The sequence below is a fragment of the Anomalospiza imberbis genome, chromosome 19 (genome assembly GCF_031753505.1).
Source record: "Anomalospiza imberbis isolate Cuckoo-Finch-1a 21T00152 chromosome 19, ASM3175350v1, whole genome shotgun sequence".
NCBI classification, from domain to species: domain Eukaryota; kingdom Metazoa; phylum Chordata; class Aves; order Passeriformes; family Viduidae; genus Anomalospiza; species Anomalospiza imberbis.
The window spans coordinates 9,139,370-9,163,790 of record NC_089699.1 but is presented as its reverse complement, the minus strand read 5'-3'; the positions used below and the strand labels follow the sequence as shown (position 1 = coordinate 9,163,790).

Here is a 24,421-nt window from a genome sequence, read left to right as displayed (position 1 = left end):
TTCCATTTTCCCCCCAAATCAATGTTTCCCTAAAAAAAAAAAAAAAAAAAAAAAAAAAGGAATGGAATAATTGGAACAGTTGTCACACATTTTTCCAGTTACCTGAACAAAGAAATAGAGAATTGCCAGTGGGACTATAACCACGGCGAAGAGCGGAGTGCTCGCTATGATAACGATCATGGTGGACAAGGAGGTAAAGAATGTCCCCAGGAACATGAGGATGGTGGGCGGGATGACCTCATCGATGACATAGATGTCCTTGGAGAAACGGTTGATGATGCGCCCAGTCGGGGTGGTGTCATAGAAGGACTGTGGCGTGTGGAATTTGTTCTCCAGCAGTGCAGCATGGAGGGTCCGGGCAGCGTTGATGCCCCCCATGGCCAGGGTGAAGGAGCAGATCAGCACTATGAGCCCTGGCAGGTGAGGAGCAGATGTGTTATCCCATGATGTCCACGATTCACAGCTCCCTGACCCTTGGCAGTTCCTGTTGTGCTCCAAGCTTGTTTTGCTTCACTTTATTCCCTGCCCACCCTCTCTTCCTGTGCACATCAGCACTGCATCCACTGCTGCCTAAGGCACAGGAACATCCACAGGATTCACCATCCTCTCTATGGAAAACAGACACACAACCATCTTCCTGCTGTTTTCCACAATCCTCCATGATGTCCTAATGCGACAACTTCATTCCAACCCTTCATCCCCTTCTGCACTGAAGTTTTCATGTTTTCTTTCCAACTTGCCTCTCAAGCTTCCACATCCCCTGTTCAACCCCCCCTCAAGGGCTTCACAACAAAACTGAAAGCGTTGAGCTGAGCTCAGACTGTGTAGCTCCAGGTTACATGACATCCCTTGCTTAGCATAGGAGCTGGGAGGGCAATTTTCATAGAATCACAGAACCACAGAATGGTTTGGGTTGGAAGGGGCCTTTAAGATCACCCAGTTCCAACCCTACCACCACTATCCCAGACTGCTCAGAGCTCCATCCAACCTGGCCTTGGATACTTCCAGGATGGGGCAATCACAGCTTCTCTGGGCACTCTGTGCCAGGGCCTCACCTCCAGTGCAGTAAATAATTTCTTCCTAATAGATAATCTTAACCTACCATCCTTTTGGACCACTAGCAACTGGTGCCATGGCTTTCTGACCTAAAACCTCATTCCAAAACATTGGGGCACGATGATTTTACCTGCCCTCACCTTGCAAGAGGCCCAGGGCAGCGTAGACCCCAATTCTCATGGATGTGTTGTGCTGAGTCCCATTTACTACCGGCTCGTTGGTCCAGTCACTGAGCCACACGTTGGCCCCGATGGCAGCAGCATTTTGACAGCAATACAGGAAACAGATCACCAAAGAAATGACAGGGCTGACAGCCTTCATGTACTGCCAGAACACTGTTAGCTTTACCTGCAAAATCACACACTAAAGCTGGTTTGCACAACCCACACAAGAAGGAGTTTAGAGAGAATTATGAGATAGAAAAATTCTTTGTGAGAGGAACTGCTGACAAAACTTTAACACACTCTGACACCAGCCTAACTCAAAACTGCCTGAACTCCTAAACACTACAGAGAAAGGTTCATCTGCCTAGGCTCCCTGTCAGGATGATGGCTTTCAAAAAAAGTCAGAAATATCTCTGAAATACTCTTCTCCTCCATGTTGAGGATCGGTATTTCATTATTTTTGTGGGGTTTTAGTTTTTAAGACTATGCCAGAGGGCTGAGAAAAAAAAAAGGAAAGAAAGAAGCTAGATCAAATAGCAGCAAAAGACAGGTAATAAGAATAGGAGCCAAGATTTTCAGGAAGTAGAAGCAACTTGGCAGGAGTATCATACTCAAGACAACTTTAAATGGCCTATTTAAGGAAGAGTGTTGAACATGCCTCCACTCTGTGTCTTCACAACAACTTAAATGAGGTACCAAATGCTAATGCACTCCACCAAGAACATAAACAGATGATGTTTATGGCAATAAGTAAAGATGCTGTCTCTAAGGTAGTGCAAAAAGGCAGAGAAGCAAAAAGAGATAGAGACTCAGGACAAAACTCAGTCCTTACAAAAAAGTGTAAGGAGGAATAATTAAAAGAACAAGTGTCGTTGATTAGTGACTTTGAAGGCTAAAATAACCCACAGAAAAAGCAGGTCTGTGCCATGGACCATGTACATCAGACTAAACAGGACACACTGAGCCTTCTAAAGTGGAGGGAAGGGGCTTTTTCTGAATCAAACCTCCCTGCTCCTCTTCCATCTGCTGCTCCTTTCTGTTCCTTTCTTTTACCTTTGTGTTCCCATCTTCTCTTTTTTCCTGTTCCCATTTCTCTCCCTGGCCCTACTCAGGAGGAATACAGCCCCTTTGTACCTACAAGCACAAAGTGCTCTGTACTTGGGTTGGCAGGTATTTAGGCAGAACAGCCTCACTGGCACCCAGAGGCAGCTGGTTTGTGTAACCTAGTGCTGCAGCTGGACTCAGCAGCAGCCAAACAGTTTAAAAACCAACAGTGCTGAAAGCTCTGTGAGGCAAAGGCAGGGCTGATGGAATGCAGGGCTCTGCAGTATTGGGTGACTGTGGAGGGAACTGGAAGGGATTTTTTTTTCCCTTTTTTTTTTGTTCTCCTAAGTATATAGGGCTAGTTAGGTGCCAAAAATCTCTGCCAAAATCCCTAATCTGAAGGATCACTGGCCATCAGATTAATGCCTAAGGTCTGCAGTTGTGATTTATACACATATTTAACAGAACTGGATCTCATGTTAAAATAAAGGGGATTTCTTTTTCAAACAGAAAAAAAAAGGTAGAAAAGGGGAGGGGGGAATCAAAACATACCGTGCCTGTTTCAGTGGTTTCAGCCTGAATAAGTTTCTCATTAGCACTTTTTCTTGGAAGAGGAGGCTCTGCTGGCTTCTTCTCACAGACTCTTCGTTTCGTTGACATTTTGTTGGGACATTCTCCTCCCTCAGAAGACACTACACTAAGTTGCCTAGTTAAAACAGAAGAGTCATTAGGAGAAGAAGGGCATATTGCAGCAGTGCTAAGGCAAGGCTGGGATGTAGTGAATTTGATTTATTCCCAGCTCTTCCACTAAGTTCCCATGCCAGCTGTGGGTGCTTCTACCACCTCTCTGTATGTTCAGGGCTGCCAGAAATACAGGATCTAAGAAAGGCTTGTGGCAGAACCTGAGCTCTTTAGGAAAGGCCTTTAGAGGCTTCATGGCAAGGCAGACATTTCAAACTAAACCCTGAGCTTCTCTGTTTTCATATCAGCAGTAGCTGGACAGCACCTATGGGTATGATTATAACAACCTTCAGAGATTTCCAAGGCTCCCAATGAAATGGTGCAATGCAAGGAATTTATTTTTCACACGTCTGGCAGCAGTTCACCATTGTGTGGGTAAATACACACGGTGTTACCTGAGAACCAGAGAGCTGCTTTTAGAAATGAGTTCAGTCCAGACTGAAGACTGAAGAAATAGATGTTTGATCTTGTGTGTTCACATTTGTTTCTAAAAGGATACTAAACAAATTTATTTATGAGAGGAAATTGAGGAAACTGAAGCCCAGATGAAGAAGCAGAATGCGACTGACATCTGAAAGATGTTTTTTACCCCAGACCCAGACTAGAAAAGCAAGGACCTCGTGTTTACCTAAGAAACTGTTTGCGGACCTCGTTTGTCACGGGCTCGTTATCGGCCAGGTCTGTGTGGATGCTCAGGGTGTCCTCAGCCAGCAGCACTTCTTCCTCCTCCAGCACTGCAAGACAAGATCACACCTCAATTTTCTGCCACAGAAAAGCACAGAGAAAGGTGGCTATACAAAGTAAGAGCCATGAAAAGAAAACCCCTGCAGGAAAATCATAGTGCATAAGCTCCCCTCTAGCTTGGTGTGTATCCCTTCTGTGCATCACTTCTAACAAAATTGCAAAGATCTTGTGAGGCAGGTCGGCTGCCAAATGCATTTGTATCACATCTCTTTAACCCATCAGAATGCCAGGCTATTGCCTGTGTTAAGAGATGGTTCTAGCTAAATTCACTTATTGGGCACATTCAAGGCATAATCCTGGGCTGGGGGAGTCACTTCAGGAGTCCTGCAAGCCTCTGCTGTGGCTGGAAGGTGCTATGCATGCCCCTCTGCCAGGCTGGAGAGCAGCAGTGCTGCATTAATAGAGCGTGGGAACACTATCACACAGGGGAAACATCCACATGAATGCTTTTATCTTGCAGCATTTTGTCAGAATCAAATGAAGCTGAAAAGCAACCCAAGATTAAAAAGTCACTTGGACTTTGCTACATGAAAAATACCCCAACCACATATAAAGAGAAAACACACCAGACTCTGGGTAGCCCCTTTGATAGCAAGCCCTGTTTATTCTTGGCTACTGTGTCTTCTTGCTGAGCTTGACCTTTCTAATCCTAAAATAAATTCCCAAGTTTAAAATAATTTCTAAGACAAGAATTGTTTTTTTCTAGGACAATCCACATGGAATTTTGAAAGAAATTTGTGAAAAGATTTCTCAGTAATACAGACCAGCCACAGACAGTAATTTCCATGGTAGTACAGAAAGGAAAATGCCATGAAGGACCAGGGGACACTTTACAGAGAAAATCTCTGTAATCTTGTTGACAGAAGACATATTTTAAGAAAAAATAATACTGTACTTGTTGGTTCATCCTCTTCAATGTCTTCATCCAGTGCATAATTCCGGAGGAATTCTGCAAAGGCCTTGTTTTGTTTCAGAAGCTCTTGGTAAGATCCCATTTCAGAGATTTTGCCATCTACCAGGACAATTATATGGTCTACCTGAGGTAGGAAGCTAATGCCGTGGGTTACCAGGATTCGGGTCTGGATAGGGAAAAGGAAAAAAAACACATATCCCTCATTTGCTGACTGACAGTACTCAGCAAGCCAAATACATTTTTGGGACAGGGAATGAATTATTGTGTCAAGGTGAAATGCCCAGTGAAATAACACTGTCCACATTAGGCAAATCAGCTTGGCATGATGTACATAAACTCGCTTTGCTCCTACTGCTGACAAAAACAGAGAGGAAAGTAAACACACTGAATTATCATTCCCTCCTTCCCTTATGATGATTTTCTTTGCAGCCCTTCCCTTTTGAGCTTCAAGATGATCTGAGAAGATGGCAGCAGGAGTGGAAGGTGCAGCAAAGCCACTGCAGTTTGGGTTGCTGTTGCCAAAGTCCTCTGTAACATCCGTATTTGGTGCAGCTTCCCGCCTGTGCTGCCTCCGAGAAACAACAATTAACACCACCAACCTGTGCATGTTCCAGCACATGCCTTGTTTTTTGGAGATCTCATAGAGGAGGGATTTTAAAAGACAGGGCAGGTTTCTGCCTCTACACGTTCTGACCAGACCACAGCGTTCCTGGGCATGTGTGAGCAGTGTTTCACCACAGCCTGGGCTGTGAGGAAAGGTACCCATGTTGCCAGCTACACACAGAAATTCAGGAATGAGCTGTCACTCAGGTCTGGGGGGTGAAACAGCTTCTGTGTTCCTGAGTTTGTGTGCATTTTTAAGAGGATCTAAACCCCGGCTCACTTTTCCTTTCAGGACCCCATCCGGGCCAATGACTTTGTCAAAGATGTGCTTGGCCACATGTGAGTCCACGGCGGACAGGGGATCGTCCAGCAGGAAAATATCCGAGCTGCTGTACACAGCACGGGCCAGGCTCACACGCTGCCGCTGTCCTCCCGACAGGTTGATGCCCTGGAGGGAGACAGGAGAGAACAAAACATGTCACACAAAAGCTCTGACTTCTCATGGTTCTCACCCAGCCCAGCACTCGGGTGCTAAACTGAAACATGAGACACTGAAGAGAATAACCCACCCAGAGACAGGCACAGAATGCCTCTAGACCTGCCTGTTCACTGCCAAACTTTCCACTCACCCAGCAAACTGGAGATGCAGTAAGTCTTTTTTTAATAAGCTCCTAAAGGGAGCTGTTAAAACACAAAACTATAAAAAGCAAAACTGTCAACCAGGATGTAAAATGCAAATTTCAAAGCAGGGCTGTGACACCTGGAACATCTTCCACATATTTCCTTTTACACACAAATCCCCATTTCCACACCATTTCATGAAATCTACCTCAAACTTAGTGGCCTATGAGAAAAGAATATCTTTGTTGGTAAACACAGATGTAAATGTTTCTCATTAAAATGTGTTAAGGGATGATAATTTTTTTTTTCACTTGAAGCACAACCATGTGTTCCCTCCCTTTTTATCCCTACAGGAAAAGGAAGGCCTTCAGTGATTCTGGACAGATGCACCTTTACAATTCATGACAAATAGAGGGCACTCTGATCTTCCAGGGCTGGATGTGTAATTTTGCACCACAATACCCACACAAGCCTGAAGTTAAGAAAACATTCAAATAAAGTGCTTTCTGGACAACTACCCTGCCTGTTTTGGTGCTGATTGTAGCAGGGTGCCATTGTGAAGATCAAATCAAATGAAGTGCTGACTTTACAGTACTCTCTCCTTAGCAAGAGCAGGAATCACCAGGCAGGTCTGACTTGGAAAAAGAAAATCTGCCTAAAAAAATTACCTTCTCTCCTATCTCAGTTTGATCTCCTCCTGGCAGCACTTCCAGATCAGTTTTTAAAGCACAGGACTCCAGGACATCTTCGTATTTTTCCTCATTAGGAGCTTGGCCAAACAAAATGTTATCTTTCAGCGTGGCATTCTGGATCCAGGCTTGTTGAGGCACATAAGCAACAGAACCCTAGAGAAAGGAGAGAGAAAATCTCTGACTCATAACAAGCAGGAATTCATGCTCTGAGTAAGACCTTCAGCACGTATATAGCTCCTGGTTCCTATACATTCACATTATATGTGTATGTGTGCTAACTGCTCATGTATCGTTGATCAAACCAGGAAAGGAACTTCATACAAAAGTGAGCAAAACTCAAACATGCAGACAAGCTGTCAGAGGAGCAACTAGAATTCCCTCTGGAGCCTGAGGTGCATTCTAAGCAAGGGCAGGCATAAGCAGCACATTTCCCTACCATCATTAAATGGTTTCATAAAAAAACACCAACCTTCACAGCCACTTCTCCTTCCAGCTTTTCCATCTCACCCAGGAGGGCAGACACCAGAGAAGACTTCCCACAGCCAACGTGGCCAACAATGGCAACCAAAGAACCACTGGGGATCAACATATTTATACTGTGGAGGAAATAGGCTGGAAATTAATTGAACATTAGTTTACTAAAGACATTAGGGGTCTTTAAACCAGGGCTGAAATACACAGACACAGCCTGACTGGATATAATAAGCAAAGCTTGGTCACTGGTTTTCTCCTCCCTTTCTTGTATACAATCAACTGTAACCAGAACTTGAGGAGCAAATGAAAACCCAGCATAATTTATCTTGCTCGTCTCTAAAGCAGTAGGATTGTTAACAAGCCTTCTAAGACTCTTTGCTGTGTTGTATCAATCCATCAGCAAGTCAAATTGAATTAATAAGCATTTTGAAAACAGACACTCTTCCAGAAGTATTTTGGGGTTTGATTTTAAAACCAAAAGCAAATGTACGAAAGTAGTGAGTGAATACGTCCCATCTAAAAATGTTCAAACCACTTCAGAACTGTATTTCCTGTACTGGTAAATAGGATTCACAATGACACAAGAAAAACAGGACTTCCCCAATTAAAATCCTTTACTGTTTTACCTACTGTGTTCTTAAATGTACTGCTTTAGGCCCTGAAGGTGAACTGATATAAAAACGACTGATGGACACAGTCTCTTTGCTGTCAAAGTGCTTTTCACTAGTGAAATCAAGCCAAACTTCTATTTACATAGATCCTGATGCATAACAGAAGGTATATATGCTTCCAGGTAAATTTTGTTTCTGTTAATTCAAATAGGCAAATGTGCAAAACATTCACCCCCACAGTCTGAAGATGGCCTTTCCACTGCCACAGAGATGAATCTGCCACAAGCCTCTTCAAGGAACAGACCACTGCTGGCACACCTAGGTCCAAACACAGACATCTCAACTGTCCTCAGAATCCATCAGATCAATTTGATTTATACAATGCTTCAGTTAAAAATGCCTATTAAAGGAATTTATGGAGCCTGTCTTTCAATACGTAACTATTTTGTGCTGGTTGCTGGGGAGTTAAAGCCTTACAGCCCTGCTCTATAAAGCTTAAGGCCATGAGGCACAAGCTCCATGTTTTAAAGTTGGAAGAGATGCTGACATGTGATGCATGGTTTTTACCAGACACCTTTCAAACAGGCCTCCCAAGAGCCAGAGACCAGGTAGATATTGTATTGCAGCTGCACAAAGAAATCTTACTCTTTCAGCGTTGGCTTAAGCTCCTTTCCCCAGCTGAACGTTGCATTTCTTACACTGATGGCATTGCCTGTGTAGCAAAAACACAACAACAGAGGGTCAGGAAATGTGTTACTCACAACAGCACAACTGAGAAAAGGCTGACAGAGGGATCTTTATTTACACACACTGCACTTCCCTTTTCTGCTGGCATGGGAAGCACAGGCTTATGCCTGTGGGTCACATGAGAGGCTTCTTCACAGTGACAGTAACTGACTGTCACTTCAGCTATAGACTGTGACTTGACAGATCTAGGGAGCTGAAAAGATGCCCTGCTTCACCCTGCCCTGGTGGGGCTGCTCTCAACATGTGCTGTTCAGCATCACCACAACTTTACTTCAAAAACTCTTTTCAAATCAGTAGGAGATCACTACATGCTGTTTACTTTGATTTATCAGATTAACTTTGACACTCTGCAGCTTTTTGCTTGCCACACCTGGCTTGCTCAACTGTTTGGGGCTACTTCTGTTTTGAACAGAAGTAATCAAAATTGTTCACAAAGTTCCTGAGCATTTGTGCAGTGTGAAAGGTTTGAACAAGTCTTGCTGTCCACAGTCAGCAGATGCACTCCATATTCAGTGCTGTTAGCATCTGGTACATTGCAGATGCAAACTCAGGCCCAACCAGCTCAGAAATATGGCCAGAAACTCTTCTGATTTCCACAAAGCCTGAACACCAAACACTTTTCAGAGCAGCAGCTTCTTCCCTTTTTTTTTAACCCAAGATTACCACTGTTAATTTCTTTTTGGCTTTTTTCATAGCTCAACCAGTCCAAGAGAGATATGTCTTCTGCATTTGCATAGTTTAGAAAAATATCAACATCTTTACCTGGTGCAATCACTTTTGTTTCCACACAATTTGGATTAAGTTCATCATGATTCAGGAACTGTTGAATTCTCTTCAGGGAAACGCTTGTCTAAGAAAAGAATGTGACATTATTTCATCATTCTTTTAATGAGGACTTAACGCTCTTACTACTGAAAAAGAAAGTATGCACAATGCCTTGAGCTTTCCCCCATGGGCTTCCTGAACAGTGAGTCATTCTTCCCCTGCAATGAGTCTTATGCTGAGATTCAAGCTTTTTAACTGTGAAATTTATCACACCAAGCTGAGTTCATCTGAGCAAAGCAAAATTCACACAGGCTCATTCAGAAGATAACAGGTTTTCCAATGTAGGACATGAGGAAAGAAAGGATATTAAAAGGAAAACCAGCTAACAGGCAGATGCTAGAGGTCTCTGCATTCCAGAAATCAAGGATATGATCTTTCAGTTCAAGTTCTTCAGAACAACCTGTGCTCCAGGCCCTCCTTACCTGTGCAATGTTGCTAATGACTTGTGGAAGCATATTGAGGGGAAACTTCAAGATATTGAACAAGGACAGGGAGACAAAAGCCTTTTCTGCATCCAGGATATTCTTCTCATCCACAGAGACATACACAGCAAATGTTGTCAGTGCTACCTGAAAGCCAGAAAGGGAGTTTACTGCAAGATGTCTGGTATATTCTGACATTTTAAAAGCACTCAGTCCTGATAGGCATCTTGGAAATAAAAGTACCAACCACAAAACAGGGAGAATTCCTTGTTTTTGACCTTTTCAACATGCTTTAAAAATGTCAAGTCCTATGGACAAGCAGGTACAGAAAAAGGGCACACAGAATTGACGACCTGGCAGGTTTCTAGTGGCTACATTTGGTTGAACTAAGTTTCAAGAGGTGAACTACAGGACTTGGGTAAATAAAAAGGAAAAGCTGTTATCGGATTGTGGTTTCTTCCAGCTCCACCCAAGCAAATTTTCCCATTGTAAACTGCAGGCTAAGCAAACAAGATTCACTAATCAATAGAGAAGGAAGTGAAATCCAAGTTATTTGCTGGCTTGCAGTACGACAGGGGCCATCCACCATGGAAGGATCATCCTGTGCAGCAAACTCACAATGAGCAGGAAGAGGAGTGTGCACTGGAGGAAGTGCAGTGACTTTAAGGAACTATGAAAGGGGCAGAACCTCCAGGCTGTTCAGATAATTCCTGCAGGGCTGGGTCTCAAATCTCAAGAAAAGTTGGCTGGGAATAGTTTTGACCACTGACTTATCTAAATGGTTTTATTCACCAAAACCCTTTCTGCAAAAGGGATCACAGTCCAGTGAAGTAGAAAATAGAGGAAAAGATAAAATTGAGAAAAATGCATATCAGAGTTGGTAACATTATGATTTAGGCTTCAGTTTTCACATTAAATCAATCTCTTTTTTGAGTTGTAGAATAATTTAACAACTCCCTCTCTCACTAAAACAAGCAGAGCACTGCAACATGAAGGTAGAAATGAGAGCTAAAGACAGACGTTGCCCTGACTGACTCAATTAAAGTTTCTTTTGCTATTTTGCTATTCACAGATCTCTGAGGTTTCAAATTCTAGTTTTAATTTGTTATGGGAAGTACTTTGAAGTGGTTGGAAATTCTTCTGTGACAGCTATTCCCAGCTTTCACTGGCAGGTTTTATCACAAAATACTTTAATACTGATTAACAAAAGGGCTCTTGAGAACAGGGAACTCTGTATCAAAGCATGTGAATAATTTCTTCAAAAACTTTACATTTTTTTTCTATGTACATTAGCAAGCAGAAAGCCTCAGGCTTATCCTTCAAGGGTGCACTTGTACAGCTTAGAGAGCCATGCAAATTTAATTTACCAGGAAGGGTGCACTGATCCAGGCAAAGGTGGACAAAGAGTTGAGATAGGCAGATTTTTTCAAAACTCTCAGCTCATTCTTCCGTATCTCCAGGACCTTTTCTGAAAAGGATGGTTCCCAAGCATAGAGCTTCAGCACCTTGATGCCACCCAGGATCTCGTTCATTAATTTAATGCGGGAGTCTTTGTACCGCATTTGTTCCACCTGGGTTATTGGTAAACACAGAGACAGAGTCACAGCCAGGACTACAGGAGAGTGTTCAACATACGTCTCACAGCTGTGGTGGCCCTCAGGCTATTTCAAAAGAGGATGCAAAAGGTAATTACAGAAAACCAGACTGTTATCAGCTTATTGTGCAAGCTGAAGTCTACCTCCAAAGACAAGAGAAATCAAAGAAAATGCCTGGAAAGCAGAGTACAAAAGCTTTCCACTCATTTTAACTCTTAAGAGCTACATTTTTAACCCATCTTAAAGAAAGATTCAGCTACTTCACAGAAATACTACCCTACCATTTCCCTTTGATTTCTTCAGATATTTTTCTTCCTTGTTTGCACATTTTATTTCTTATCCCTAGAAATTTGTGGCTACCTCTAGGGTTTTTTTTTTCCTATGTATTAAAATACAGTGTTTCATTCAGTTATTAAAATAAAAACATCCCTGCTCAAATTTATAGACAAAATTCACACACATATGCACAGCAAGTTATGCAGCTCGAAGCATCTCATAATGGGCAAGGGAGGAAAGGAATGTTACTACTAACATGTCAGCATCCAAGAGATTTAAAAAGCCTTCTCTTTAAGGCATATAATAATACCACTCTGTTACTAAGGCTGTGCTTGAAAGTCCTAATTTATATCCAACTCTTACCTTTTTTTACACCAAGAGATTGGCTTTTCATTTATTTTTTAGTCTTCCAAACAGTCTGATAGGCTGCATAGCACAAGCCAATTAATAGATTTTTTTTTCTAGCACAAAGCCAGAGGGCACTGTTATATTGGTATTTTTTCAGCTTTCCCTGACTAGAGAGAACTAAGACTACAAAGAAAGGAATAAAGGATCATTTTCCCTTATGATAATAAATGAAATATGGCCCAGCTAAGTAGCAGTGAACATCAACACTGGCTTTTAGCATAAAATTCAAACTGTCAGGTTTTAGCTGCCACCTCCGAAAACATTCATTTGCAGCTTAAAGAATGGCATTTATTTGCCTTTCTCTAGATATTCCTAGAGGAAGACACCAGGTGAAGGGATATGGAGACAAAGAAATCTCTTGCTAATCCCAAAAGCCGCTCGCTCCAGAGGTATGAGGAAGCCACTGGCACAATGACAGAAGGTTTTTTCCCTTAAATTGCATTCAATTCACTATGGAAAAAGTATCTAAGATGATACAGTTATTAAATATATCAGTACATTCTTACTCATAAGTAAATTGTTGCAAATGGCTTCTTATTAACAACGCCAGATGTCTTCATTTCTCATAGCACAGCTGCCAGTTCATGTAACATTACCTTCTCTGCTGCTACCTTACCTGGAATGCTCTGGTTTTTATTGCTATTGCTGAGTTAAATGGGATAAGTAAGACCATCACAGCAACTCCAGCCAGCACAGAAGCCCCTAAAGTCTTGATTTAAAAAGAAAGAGTAAGTTGTTGTACCCGAGTGTACCCTACAGTCAGTATTAAAACAACAGTAAGTGATAGAAACAGAAATCAATGTTGACAAGTTGAACTTATCCCAGTGAAGTGTTGTGCTCCACAGAGCAACTGTGAAGAGGAGACAGAAAAATAGGACAGGAACCACTTTGAATAATAATGATGATGATAATAGTAATAATAATAACTATTGTTGTTGTTGTTGTTGTTGTATTGGTGATAGGAATTTTTGACTTTTCTCTCACCAAGGGAACTGAATTTAGGGAATTAATCCAGTACCTCAGTGTGAGTACAAGTATACAAACTGCTGGCTACCAGAGCTTAGCTTCCAGCACAGCAGCAACTCAGAGCTGCTGCAGTTTAATGGCTTTTGAGTTGAAATCAATATGGTTAAGTTGGTGCTACTGTTTTATGCAGTAAAAGACATTAATTGTGCAGAAACAAGTCTGAAAGCCAGTGCTCAAACTGAACCTGGAATAAACCTGAAACAATGTCACAATGCAGCAAATGAAAAATTATGGTTATTCCAGGTGAGATTTGTCTCCCACTGACTTGCACAAAACTTCTTTATGTAGCAGGATATAATCTTTACACATGACATTTCCTACATCCAGGTTTTTGATTGGTTTGGTCTCTAAACCACTTCCTTCAAGCTCTCATTTGTATCAAATACTGGGAACAAGAGTCCAAGACTGAGCCTATCAAAGTGGGGTAAGAACAGTGAAAAGACAAAGGAAATGTTCTGTTTCAAACGCCCATCTAGCTTATCAGCTGAACAAAAAAATTAACTTAATTTAATTAAATTTAAAAAATTAACTTAATTAAATTAAAAAAACTATGTGAGGGTGTACAGCAGTAAAAGCTATTTTACTACAGGACAGAACACTTAGAGCTGGTAAAAAACGCAGTGAAGGGTCAAAGTGACAAAAAAAAAAAAAAAAATGGAAATGGAAAAAGAAAAAGCCTGCACATCATTGAGATGATTTGTGAATAAAATTGTGGCAATGTCTGTACCTGCCAGAGGAAATACAAAGCTAGAAATATCTGGAGTGGCGCAGACCACAACATGTTCAGAAAAGTCATCAGGTCCATGAAACGCTGGGCATCCACTGACATCAGGTTGACAATTTCTCCAACGGTAGATGAGCGCTTTGCTGAGTTTGTGATCGCTAAGGACTGACAAGGGAGAGAGCTTCAATGCCTCCACCATCTTGATACACACGGAGAACAAATCCTCAATAATTAGCAAAATGACACTGTCCAAGAATGTGCTTCTTCCAAAAACAATAAAAAACTTCACCTACATCCATTCCTGATCTCCAAGGAACAAGAGCTCATGAAATGGTTTTGCTTATGAACATCTGCAGCTCAAGCAGTGTGTAGCAATCTGAAGAAAACCTCGTTGGATCTGATCCACTCATAGCATAAATATGCTCTTCTCCTAGATCCCTCTTCCAAATCACGGAATGGTTTGGGTGGAAAGGGAATTTGAAGTTCCACCCCCTCTGCAATGGGCAGGAACAACTTCCACTATTCCAGGTTGCTCCAAGCCCCATCCAACCTGGCCTTAGACACTTCAAGGAGTGGGGCAGCCATAGCTCCTCTGGGCTACAGCTATCCTGTGCCAGGGCCTCCCCACCCTCATATGGAAGAATTTCTTCCTTACATCTAATCTAAGACTCTCCTCTTCCTGCATTTAAAGTGAACCAGTATTGGTATGTCTAGCAACCTACCAGAACACCCATATTACAGTACGGCTCACTGGAAAATTCTGTAAAGTATGAAAGAGGTACTCCTAAAAACTCACCAAACCTCCAAGCTTTTAATATTCCAAGAAGCTACTCCTCTCCAACATGCCTAACCTTCCCTAAATATGTGAGAACTGAGCACACTTGCCTGGCTGGTGTTCCAGCCCACAAAATGCTTCCAGCCTTACCTTTCGGTATATCACCCCAGTGATCCCAGTCCTTAGCCTCATCCCAGTAACAAAGCAGTACTGGAAGTGCTGGTGAAGGATGAGTGTCTGCAGCACAGCACAGATAAACATCAGAGCTGCAATCAAAAATCCCCACCAGGCTGGGGCATCTTTGTTCTTAATGAAGCCGATTAATACACTGTTTGTCAGCAGAGTAGGGAAGGAAAAGGAAAAAGAAACAAAAATTTAAAAGCCATGCATCAAATTTAATGGGACATAACACAGCTTCTCCCAACTACAGCATCCTGCCACATCCTCTCCCTAACCACAAAAAACAAACACCTCTCCAGGACATAGGCTGAGTTATGATTTCAGTTGAACAACATTGCAAAGATCCAACAGCAAAACCTGCAGCTCTGCCAGTGACAAAGTCCATTTGTAAATGAGCCTGAAAATGAAATATGAAGAGAAACTCTTGGTTTCCCCTGAGATTCAGGTTTAAAGACACAGTGCACTGTCTGAGCTCTGTTAGGCAGGCCCTCAAGGCAAGAGGTGAATGATAGGACAGAGTAAGGCAGTGCAGCAGGGCAGGCAAAACCAGCTTGTTACCCAAATCCTCTTCAAGCAGCCTGAGTGCTTCTGCCTGGGGTGTTTTCCCACAAAAAAAAAAAGCTAAATTAAAAGACATCCTCCTGGATGGATGCATAAAGAGTCCTTCACTCCTACTTTTTTACTTTTTTCTTTTTTTTTTTTTTTTTTTTTGTAAAATGGTACCATTAAGCTGTCTATAGCATCTTTTATTGATAAGTCCTTTTTCACTCCTCCCAGCTGCTCTCATTGCCAAAGCTGCACCTTGACACACAGCAAACAAGCAGAGTGACACATGGCAATGTCCAGTGCTCTCAAAAATCACATTTGTGATTTCAGCCTACTGACCAGAATACTGAACTGCCAAAATATAGGAGAGAAAGAGATTTGGCTCCATGGTTCAAACAATCAGCAGGAGAAAAATGGACCCGGAAACTACAAATCAAGCAACCAAAGCTTTGTAGTAGAAGCATGAAGTTGCTACATATTTCTTCTTCCAGTCCAGAGACATCTTATTTCTGCACTGCTCCATTCATTCATGCTGCAAAAGGGAACAGCTTCAGGAAAACCTCTTCTGGGTATTCCCAGGGATTCACCAATCTTGTTAGAAACACAAAACTATCTTACTTGCAGTCTGCCAGACAGCCAAGGCTTTTTCATCTTCTCTTACCATCAGATGGGCATTTTCCCAGACTGCAGGAATTTAGACTTGAGAAGAAATTCACCATAATATGCCTTGAGATATCACTGAAACATATTCAGGAATTCATGCAAATTTGAGAAATTCCCAGAATAGGTTACACTTAATGCGTTCTCAGGAGGCAGCCTGCAGCCTCCTCTTCAGCAGGGGCTCTGGGAGAACAGAGACTGTCATCTATTAAATGCCACCATACTTGGTCAGACCCTCTTTTTAGCAAATTTCTGGGTATATCACAAACCACCCACAGAACATCATGATCTCAGAACATGGGTTATTTTTAAGAGATACTCAAATAGGAGAAGAGCCTTCTCTTCTCCCTTTCCCTACATCCACCTGTGACCTCCACCCAAGCTCCATCCCTCTCTCATGCATTAATAGGACTATGGGCTTTTCCATTAATAATTGTTAGGTAGAAATTCTGGTAATTCCACTATTGCTTTCTTCCTAGCTAATGATTATCTGGCAAATTCCTCAGTTTAAGAAAAATACTAATAAAGAAAAAAATGTGAGGATTGTGCAAATTCCTTTATGTAAAAGGCTGAGCAACTGGCCCCCCTGGAGATGGGAGGTAAAGGTGTTTCTCATACAAAGAGAATTTGAGGACAGACCACTTCTCTCATGATCTCTTTCTCTGTTTTTTTTTTTTTTTTTTTTTTTTTTTTTTTGTTTTGTTTTTTTTTTGTTTTTAATAGAACCGTAATTTTCTTTCACATGGAAATTCACTGCAACTGTGAATTTCCACAACTAAGAGCACATGAACTCATCTAAAACGGCCCAAAACCTTTCCCAGATGACAGCAGCATGGCCAGAGCACCATACACTGGAGCATCAAGTCACACCACAGCTGCAACCACCATCCACACATGAGGATATCAGATGTCCAGAGACCACTGGATCCAGCCAGCAGTGCTTCACTTTGATTTCACAGCTAATCCTTTAGAAATGGGGAGAAATTGCTTTGGACTGAATCACAGAGTAACAGGTAATTTGTAGTCAAAGCTGCCCATGGGAGATTTATAAATGGAGCATTTCACTGAAGCTTGTCCAATTTAGAGCTGAGTCCACAACAAAGAACTCAGGGCGTTGCAGGGGGAAGGTGAGGGAGCTATGAGGTCACTATGAGGGAAATTAACTCTTCATTTCAAAAACAAATGCCCTGTGCCAAAGCCAAGTGTCCATAGGGATTGCACATAGAAACTACTCACAGAGTAAACTGACCTTAATAGCTGAGGGTTGACAAAAGAGAGTAGGTCTTGTATCAACTTGAAGAAGGAACCAATTAAGAAGTATGGCCCGAAGGTCCTCAACAAAGCCTTGAGAAAGGAAGGCTTCCTATTGTGCTTTTTGTCTCTGACCAGGACTTCTGCTTCCTCTGGGCTGCCACCAACATGATTCTGCACATGGTTTGATTTCTTCATGTATGACACATCCTCTTTCCTAGGGAAACAAAACAAGTGACAGGAGACAGCTGACAGTGAGAATGGCACTGTCCTGTGTGAACAGCACTGTGGGAACATTCCAAAGTCTGTACCCTTCTCTGCTCTGCTACTAACCCACAGTGAGACTTCCAACACCATCAAGGTGTGCTCGGGATCAGCCACTCTTGTGCAATTGAGTCTTGTTTTCTTTTCTTTTTTTCTGCAGTACTTATGGGGTGCAATCCACAGGCCAGAAAATCAATCACCACGAGATGAGAATGTGGCCCAAAGGAGGAGGAGAGAAAGGCTGGACCTCCTTAGAGGACAGACTTGACTTTGGATCTCCAATTTCTTCTATAGGAATCCTCAAAGAAGTGTTACGAATATCCCACACAAGGCACCCTCACCTGCTCCTTCTGAGCCTGTGTTTGTTGTTCAATCAGTAGCTGTGCTAAACCTGTACCCTTATCGATCACACAGCTGCTTCCAGAGAAGCAGAATGAATCCCCCTGGGGAGACAGGCATTGCAGCAGGCACAGCACTCTCAAAATACCAAATTTTGCATTTCTGGAAACTTGAAATTGAGTAGAAACCACAGCACCTTCAAAGCTGGGCCATCCCCAAGATGTGGACCACAGCTGTTCAGATTCTTCCAGGAGAGAAACCTTTGGGTTTAGGTAACTAAATTTAGTCAGTTGACAATTAAGGCATTTAAACCCTATTTATCTGCAACCATTTTGTTAAACATTGGACTCAATAATCGTAGGGGGTTTTCCAACCTTAATGATTCCAGGATTCTAGGATTCCTTTTGTACTTTTTGTCTCTCTCCCTCTGCCAAATAAGCTAACAAAAGTGACTCTTCCACGTACTCTTTTAGAGTGACAGATGAAGAATGGGCCCAACATGCCCAAACTGCTCTCCAGGGCTCCAGGCAGGTTTTGTAGAAGCTCCTTTGGGGTTTAGGTGCCTGGCTTCTGTTGCCCATCAACAAAGGGTATGCTCTGGGAAATTATTTCCTCCAAGACTGCTCTCAAACATCAGCCTGGCAACTCTTCTACCAGAAAATATCAAATTGCTGTTCTTTCCTGGGGGCTATGGGACTAGACAAAAATTTCCTGAATGTCAGACAGGAAAGTTAAGTCCAGGTGGAAGAGGGAGAAGGAGATTAATCTGGGGCACATAAGCTTTACAAAAAAAAAAAAAGAAAAGATGGAAAAGACACCCTAGAAACAGTGAATATTTACCAGATGGCATTTGAAAAACAACTTGTTAAGTACTACCAAGTGAGGTTGAATTTATGATTTTTCATAAAGACTGTGCAGATTTTTAGGAGCTGGCTAGCTGCTGAGTCCAATAATTCCAACAGCCTGTGAGCATTCACTGTGATCTCTGATGCTAACAGTCCACACGTATAAACTTGTCCACATCCTTTCAGAAAAAGCCATTTGGAAATCCCAACGTCTTTGCAATAAAGCTAGAGGGCAGGGGGAGAACCTAAACCAGTCAATTTATTTTTTCCCCTCAGACAAGAACAAACAGTGTTGTCTTTGTCTTCCAGATGAAACCTGGAGAGTTTATGAGAAAAGCCTTGTTTTTCTGGCAACCAGACTGTTAAACTCATTGAAGGATTTGAAGAAACAAGACTACTTGCCCCGGACTTTGTGCTATTAAAAATGTTTATTATATTGAGCTAACAGCAAAGCAATGGTTCTCTTGCAACTAAGAGTCCCAAAGGGATAAAATGCACTTTTAGTGTTTACTACCTGTAGTTAGGTGAGGTCAGGTTTTCAGCAGTGTGTGGCACTGCTCACACCCAGCTTTTTATCAAAGCAAAGAGCATGTGTCTGGTTGCCATTATTTGTAGCAGGGCAGATAATAGGTACTGATTTATCTCATGGGAAAACACATAGTTTCTTACTGGTGCTGATAAGGCCCGGCATCTTCAATCTGTCTTCATAAGGACAGTCTCTAAAATCAGAAGCTAACTAAAAATGAGGGAAAATGCATTCCAGCTCTCTCTCCTCCATCCAGCATAGCTCTAACCTTTTCAGAAGAAACTGCACTTATCAGTAAAGTGAGTGAGTAGAAACTTCAGCCATATGAGCAAAGAGAGCAAAAGAAAGGAAAAATGCTCTTTGTATGCTTTATTATCTATAGTAACATTTTAAATCCATGCTGGTCTCTCCTGTAACTCACAAGAAACAAACAAATTTTTAGCAATTATTTAACAGTAACTCACAAGATAGCAGTGAAGCAAAAAAGGTTTGGGAACAACAGAAATGTGATAATCATTACCACAAAACAAGTTTAAAGCTTTAGCTAAGATAGAGCTGCAACTAAGTAAGTTTTTAAAAATAAATTACTACTTTGTACACTACAAATACTTTTCATCAAACTTTCAGTGTGTGTACAAATTGACACAGCATTTTTAATGTCATAAAAGCTTGCTCAGAGCAGATTTAATGAGAGTTAAAAAGAAAAAAAAAAGTATTTACAATGTCTCTCAAGCAACCACCACTAATGTTATTTGACAGGAAGTAATAGAGAATATCTACTTATAACTGAAGAATAAGAAGAGCTTTTAGAGTTCCATGAAACCCAGAAATTTGGAGTACAGTGATTTGCTTTGTTTTTGCTCTTTTCCCCATCTTAGAATCATTAATGGAGTTGCCACAAAATTTTACCTGAGCTAAATACGACTCATAATTTATGGCTAAATTCACTGCCAGCTGGCCTCAGTTTATATGAATAGTTTCCAAAATGCAATGAATCCCCCGACAAAACTCCAGGCACGGTTTCTGGTTTCCTAGTAAAAGTTTTCCAGGACCCCTGCACTCCCGCACAATGGCTGTGCTCTTAGGGTAAAATAGCCTGAGGGAGTAAGATTTATGTCTGTGCAAAAAGACCAGAACCCAGACTATGCACATTATTCGACACCATAAAAATAGAGACATTAAGACAATGAAAAAACCCCCTGAAAATAAACCTTGAAGTAGAACTGTAACACATCCACTCAGAGCATTAGTGGACAGCTGCTGATGTAGTGCTGGAAATATTTCAAATTTTAGCTGCAAAGTGGAACTCTCCACATCATATTGAGCCTTGCCAACAAAATTAAAATTCTCTCCTAATATTATCAAATAATAGAGTCTTTACAATTTGGCAAGGATATGCAAAAAAGAGAACAGAGGAAAGTCTCCACATGGAGAAGAAATCTCCACAATGAAAGGAAATGTAAGCACAGGCTCCCTCCTTATTGACATTTTTCATTTGAAACGCACTATTATCACATCATCTATTTGCTTGGAAACATTTTGGACACCAAACAGTGGGAGAAGGAAATAGAGTTGCACAATAGATAATTTTTTAAGATTAGATTAGGACAGAACATGCAATAAGAAGGAAATCCTCTCAAGCAGGGATATAACTGTATGCAAGTTCTGACCCTGATGCTATTTCCATCAGAGACCAGGACAATTTTGCTGCTAGTTTTCCAGGCAACAGCAGTTGAGTCTCAGCAATAAAGTGGAATGTCTCTTCCCCTCCTGCCTTTCACGTTTTGAGTTTCTTGTCTTTAATACTGAGAAGTGAAGACTTGCTGACTGCTAAGAGCCTTAAGGCTAAAAATACTGCCAGGCCAAAAAAATCATGATGGACATAATGAGAAATTCTTTTTGGTTTTTGTGCCCAGAGGCTGTGCTCCAACACACCTGGGAGGGATGCAATTATGCAGTTAGACAACTACCAGCTCAATGGTGAAAAGTTGTTCCTTTTCTACAATCCAACCAACTCAACAGCTTCTCCTCACACATCTTCAGCCCTTCTTCACATGGGAAGTGGCAGCATCTGCCCATGGAGATTTTAAGCACCTAGAAAGTGTGTTGGTGGCACACAAGCCCCACAGGGCTCCTGTTTGCCTCTGCTTAGACATATTAAGAAAAGAAAGTTTGAGTATTAATAAGTGAAGAAGAGAAAGACTGAAGTGGCGGGTGCATTTTTAGTTGGCTCATTTTCATGGATGAGCAATTTATGAGTGTTGAAAGGACTCAGATCAATCTCTCAACTTTGCAGACTTGTTCATTTACTTACTGCTTGCACTCTACTTTTTCTCTGTCCCACTCTTTACTCAGTTGTTGCACGATAGTTTTTGAAGTGTCATCTTCGTTCAGCGACCACAAATCTTTGTCTTCCAGAGGCCTTTTGTACCCGTGAATTGCCATGCTGCACATATGGAGAAAAACAGTCCAATTCAGTTTGGAAAACTGAATTTTCGGTTTTAAAGCATTGCCAGTAATTCTAGGACTATTAACATAACAAAAGCAAGAAGATACCCCACAGAAAGGGGGATTGGAGAATAATTATCACCCTTTGTTTCTTTTATTGATGTTTGCAATTAAGGAAAGGACATGATGTATTTCTAATTACATGTATTTTATTGAAAACACTACTTCAGAAAAAAGAAGGACAATAAAAAACAACTAACAGAAGCAATTGGATGAAACTGTGCTGTTAAATGGAAACGGTGAAGCTTTAGAAGTGAAAATGATAAAGCTGATCTGGAAAAACTGTCAGAGGTGAACAAAATGCAAAAGTGGAGCTCACTGGAGTAAAAGGAAAATCAGATTTTCCTGAAAATTGCAGTTCCTCAACTGTAAAGGGAATTTTGTCACGGGATACAAACATCCTAGTTGCCAAGAATCTCACTGGGGAAGCTGAACATTGTGGAAGTTTAGAAAGTTCTCATCCTCTCACTAAAAAATCTTTACAGGGCTGTTACCAGGACAATAAAGTTACATGAGTGGAAGAATGAAGATCTCAACCACTGTGGAAAAACTGGGTCTTAACATGACCTTTGACAGCTGTTCCACTTCTTTATCATGGAGTAGCAGGCCCAATCTCAAATTTGCATCTTTGATACACATTTCTTTTGTCTGCGACCTCAGGTGGCGGCAATAATCGATATACATAACCCAGTTTACCTTTCCTTTTGCACAGAAAATGTCCTTATAAAAAAGCATTCACCCATGAACCTCAACAGGAAAAAAAATGCACCCTCAGCTGGGTGAAAGGCTGCCACAATTTATCTTGTGGAGTACAGAGCTACATCTTGGTTTAGGTTATATTCCTGCATGTGTGGAGCACAGCCAGGCTGTACGTCCTGTTTGTCATGATGCTGCTGCTGCCATACTTTGCAGGGAAAAAGTTTGGGCTCTGTGTTTCTAAAAAGGCAAATGCTCAAAGTGCTGACACTATAGTGGATGAAAGAGCATCCAACTGCTCACAGAAGGAAAATCTCTGTACTGCTCACTCTGTGCAACACAGATCACAAGCACGTTTTGGGTTTGTCAGCTGTCCAACAAGAACAAGAGTTTTTTGAAGTTTTTTGAAGAAAAAACTCACCTGGTAAACCACCAAAATGTCAATCTTGACAGGAAGCCTGAATTTAACTCTGGACATGGATTCTACAATGAATTTATGGGGGAGGGGGGGAAATGAAAATAAATAAAGCAAGACATTTACTATTACTTTAACATGACAACAGTCTATTTTGATAATTTTTGGCATATTATATGGTATATTACATGTACATACCTATGTTCTAATGAGACATAAAATTCATTTCTTTCATTTCCCATTTCCCACACTGAACTCCTTTTATACCTAAAAATTGCTTCATATAGTACCTTTAAATCACACCTATAAAATGAAATGCCATTCTACAGTTTCTGAGATGTTCATTTTAGGACATGAGCTCAACTTCTCTCTCATCTTGGTTCAAACATAAATCCAATTATAGGGACTATTTTTGAATTGGAGAAGAAATTTAACCTGTGACACTACTGATATCTTCTGTCATTAATGTTCTCCCACATCTGTTCTCAACACATATAGAACTCATTTATTAAGACAAACCTCATAGACTTTCGCAAACTCGAGATGAATGTTAAGCAAGTAGAGCATCATATCCTCAAAAACCCCTCTTGAAATAATTACTGTTGCACTTCAGTGCTCATAAATACAATTTACACTGCTGTGAAGCAGCAAGCAGGACAGCTGCTTTCACTACACAGCTTCAAGTCATTTCTGATGACACAGATAATGGAAAAAGACTCCAAACCCCAATACTACTCTCCATACCCAGTGTTTTGTAAGAGGGTCACTAAGTACTGCCGTCTCTATTACAATCCAAAGCTGCTTTCAATGACAAGTACTCTCAGTGGAACTCTCAAAACACCATATAGTCTGTAAAATCCAAATAAAGCAAAGTGAAAAATACTTACAGCATCCATATTAACAGGGGAAAAAAATGGAGGCTTCTCTTTAAAACATGAAAGTATGAACTCAATGATTATCAAAGCAAAGTAGATGTAAAACGTGGTAAACCTGAACCTTTCATTTACATGGCCCTAGGAAAAAGAAACACTGTAAATGATTATTTTATTGTACTTCCAAGTTCCCCACACTCTCTCTCTCTCCTTTCTCACTGCTTCTTTTGGCAATTCCTTTCTTCCTTTACAGTTGAATACTGCAAAGCAGTTCCTAGCAGGAATTATCTCACAAAAGTATGCTCGTACTCTGACAAGTGCCTAAGAACATGCTTATCTCCAAGCTTTTCATTAAATCATGTCAAATTCAAAACGCATCTTCACTGCATGCTGACACCCTATGGAATCAGGTCTACATAATATCCTTTTAAATTACCTCTGGGGGTTCTTGCATGATCATGTCTTAAGCATAGGAATTGTCAACCCAGATCAGAGAACATCCTTTTACTTTAATATCTTGTCACTGACAAGCAGTGAGTGCTAAATTCTTTCAGAAGAAGCTGAAGAAAAGCCACTGCCTTGCATAATAAGAGTTCCATCTGCTCTAGAGACATTTCCTTTCCTAATCATGAGTTTGCAGTTTACCTAAAATTCTTGCTGTGAGGGTATATCCTTTATACAGCTCTTTCATGCCTTAATGCCGGTTCTGAACATTCTCATTGTTCACTTGAAATGTTTAAACCTTAAGTGCAAGAGAAGGAATATTTGGTTCTGGGTAGTCAGAGGAGGAGAAATGTAACCCAGACTTGTTCTAAGGCTCTGCATCCACAGTTTCAAGATGATTACGGATTCAACATT

General features: G+C 41.2%; 1 protein-coding gene and 2 long non-coding RNA genes across 5 annotated transcripts in view; 2 read left to right on the top strand and 1 right to left on the bottom strand.

Annotated features, from left to right (window-relative positions):
• ABCC3 (ATP binding cassette subfamily C member 3) overlaps positions 1 to 24,421 on the bottom strand; it is a 47,081-nt gene that overhangs the window by 6,835 nt on the left and 15,825 nt on the right. For 2 of the 3 annotated variants that reach the window (XM_068209603.1, XM_068209604.1), the window contains 19 exons: positions 23,579 to 23,704; positions 22,698 to 22,759; positions 21,387 to 21,518; positions 17,097 to 17,315; positions 14,612 to 14,789; positions 13,690 to 13,851; positions 12,553 to 12,645; positions 11,025 to 11,228; positions 9,658 to 9,804; positions 9,173 to 9,260; positions 8,309 to 8,375; positions 7,048 to 7,174; positions 6,555 to 6,731; positions 5,546 to 5,713; positions 4,645 to 4,828; positions 3,634 to 3,739; positions 2,817 to 2,970; positions 1,197 to 1,404; positions 103 to 413 (listed from right to left, as the gene is read on the bottom strand). In XM_068209603.1, the coding sequence (XP_068065704.1) occupies positions 103 to 413; positions 1,197 to 1,404; positions 2,817 to 2,970; positions 3,634 to 3,739; positions 4,645 to 4,828; positions 5,546 to 5,713; positions 6,555 to 6,731; positions 7,048 to 7,174; positions 8,309 to 8,375; positions 9,173 to 9,260; positions 9,658 to 9,804; positions 11,025 to 11,228; positions 12,553 to 12,645; positions 13,690 to 13,851; positions 14,612 to 14,789; positions 17,097 to 17,315; positions 21,387 to 21,518; positions 22,698 to 22,759; positions 23,579 to 23,704 (2,913 nt within the window). The remainder of the gene's footprint in view (positions 1 to 102; positions 414 to 1,196; positions 1,405 to 2,816; positions 2,971 to 3,633; positions 3,740 to 4,644; positions 4,829 to 5,545; positions 5,714 to 6,554; positions 6,732 to 7,047; positions 7,175 to 8,308; positions 8,376 to 9,172; positions 9,261 to 9,657; positions 9,805 to 11,024; positions 11,229 to 12,552; positions 12,646 to 13,689; positions 13,852 to 14,611; positions 14,790 to 17,096; positions 17,316 to 21,386; positions 21,519 to 22,697; positions 22,760 to 23,578; positions 23,705 to 24,421) is intronic. The other variant, XM_068209605.1, reaches the window with a different exon arrangement.
• LOC137485220 (uncharacterized) lies at positions 300 to 6,178 on the top strand. The gene is made up of 3 exons (XR_011005221.1): positions 300 to 420; positions 3,600 to 3,683; positions 4,456 to 6,178. It is a non-coding gene; the product is annotated as an uncharacterized lncRNA (long non-coding RNA).
• On the top strand, positions 6,681 to 9,920 carry LOC137485221 (uncharacterized). Its single transcript, XR_011005222.1, has 3 exons — positions 6,681 to 6,788; positions 7,875 to 8,099; positions 9,630 to 9,920. It is a non-coding gene; the product is annotated as an uncharacterized lncRNA (long non-coding RNA).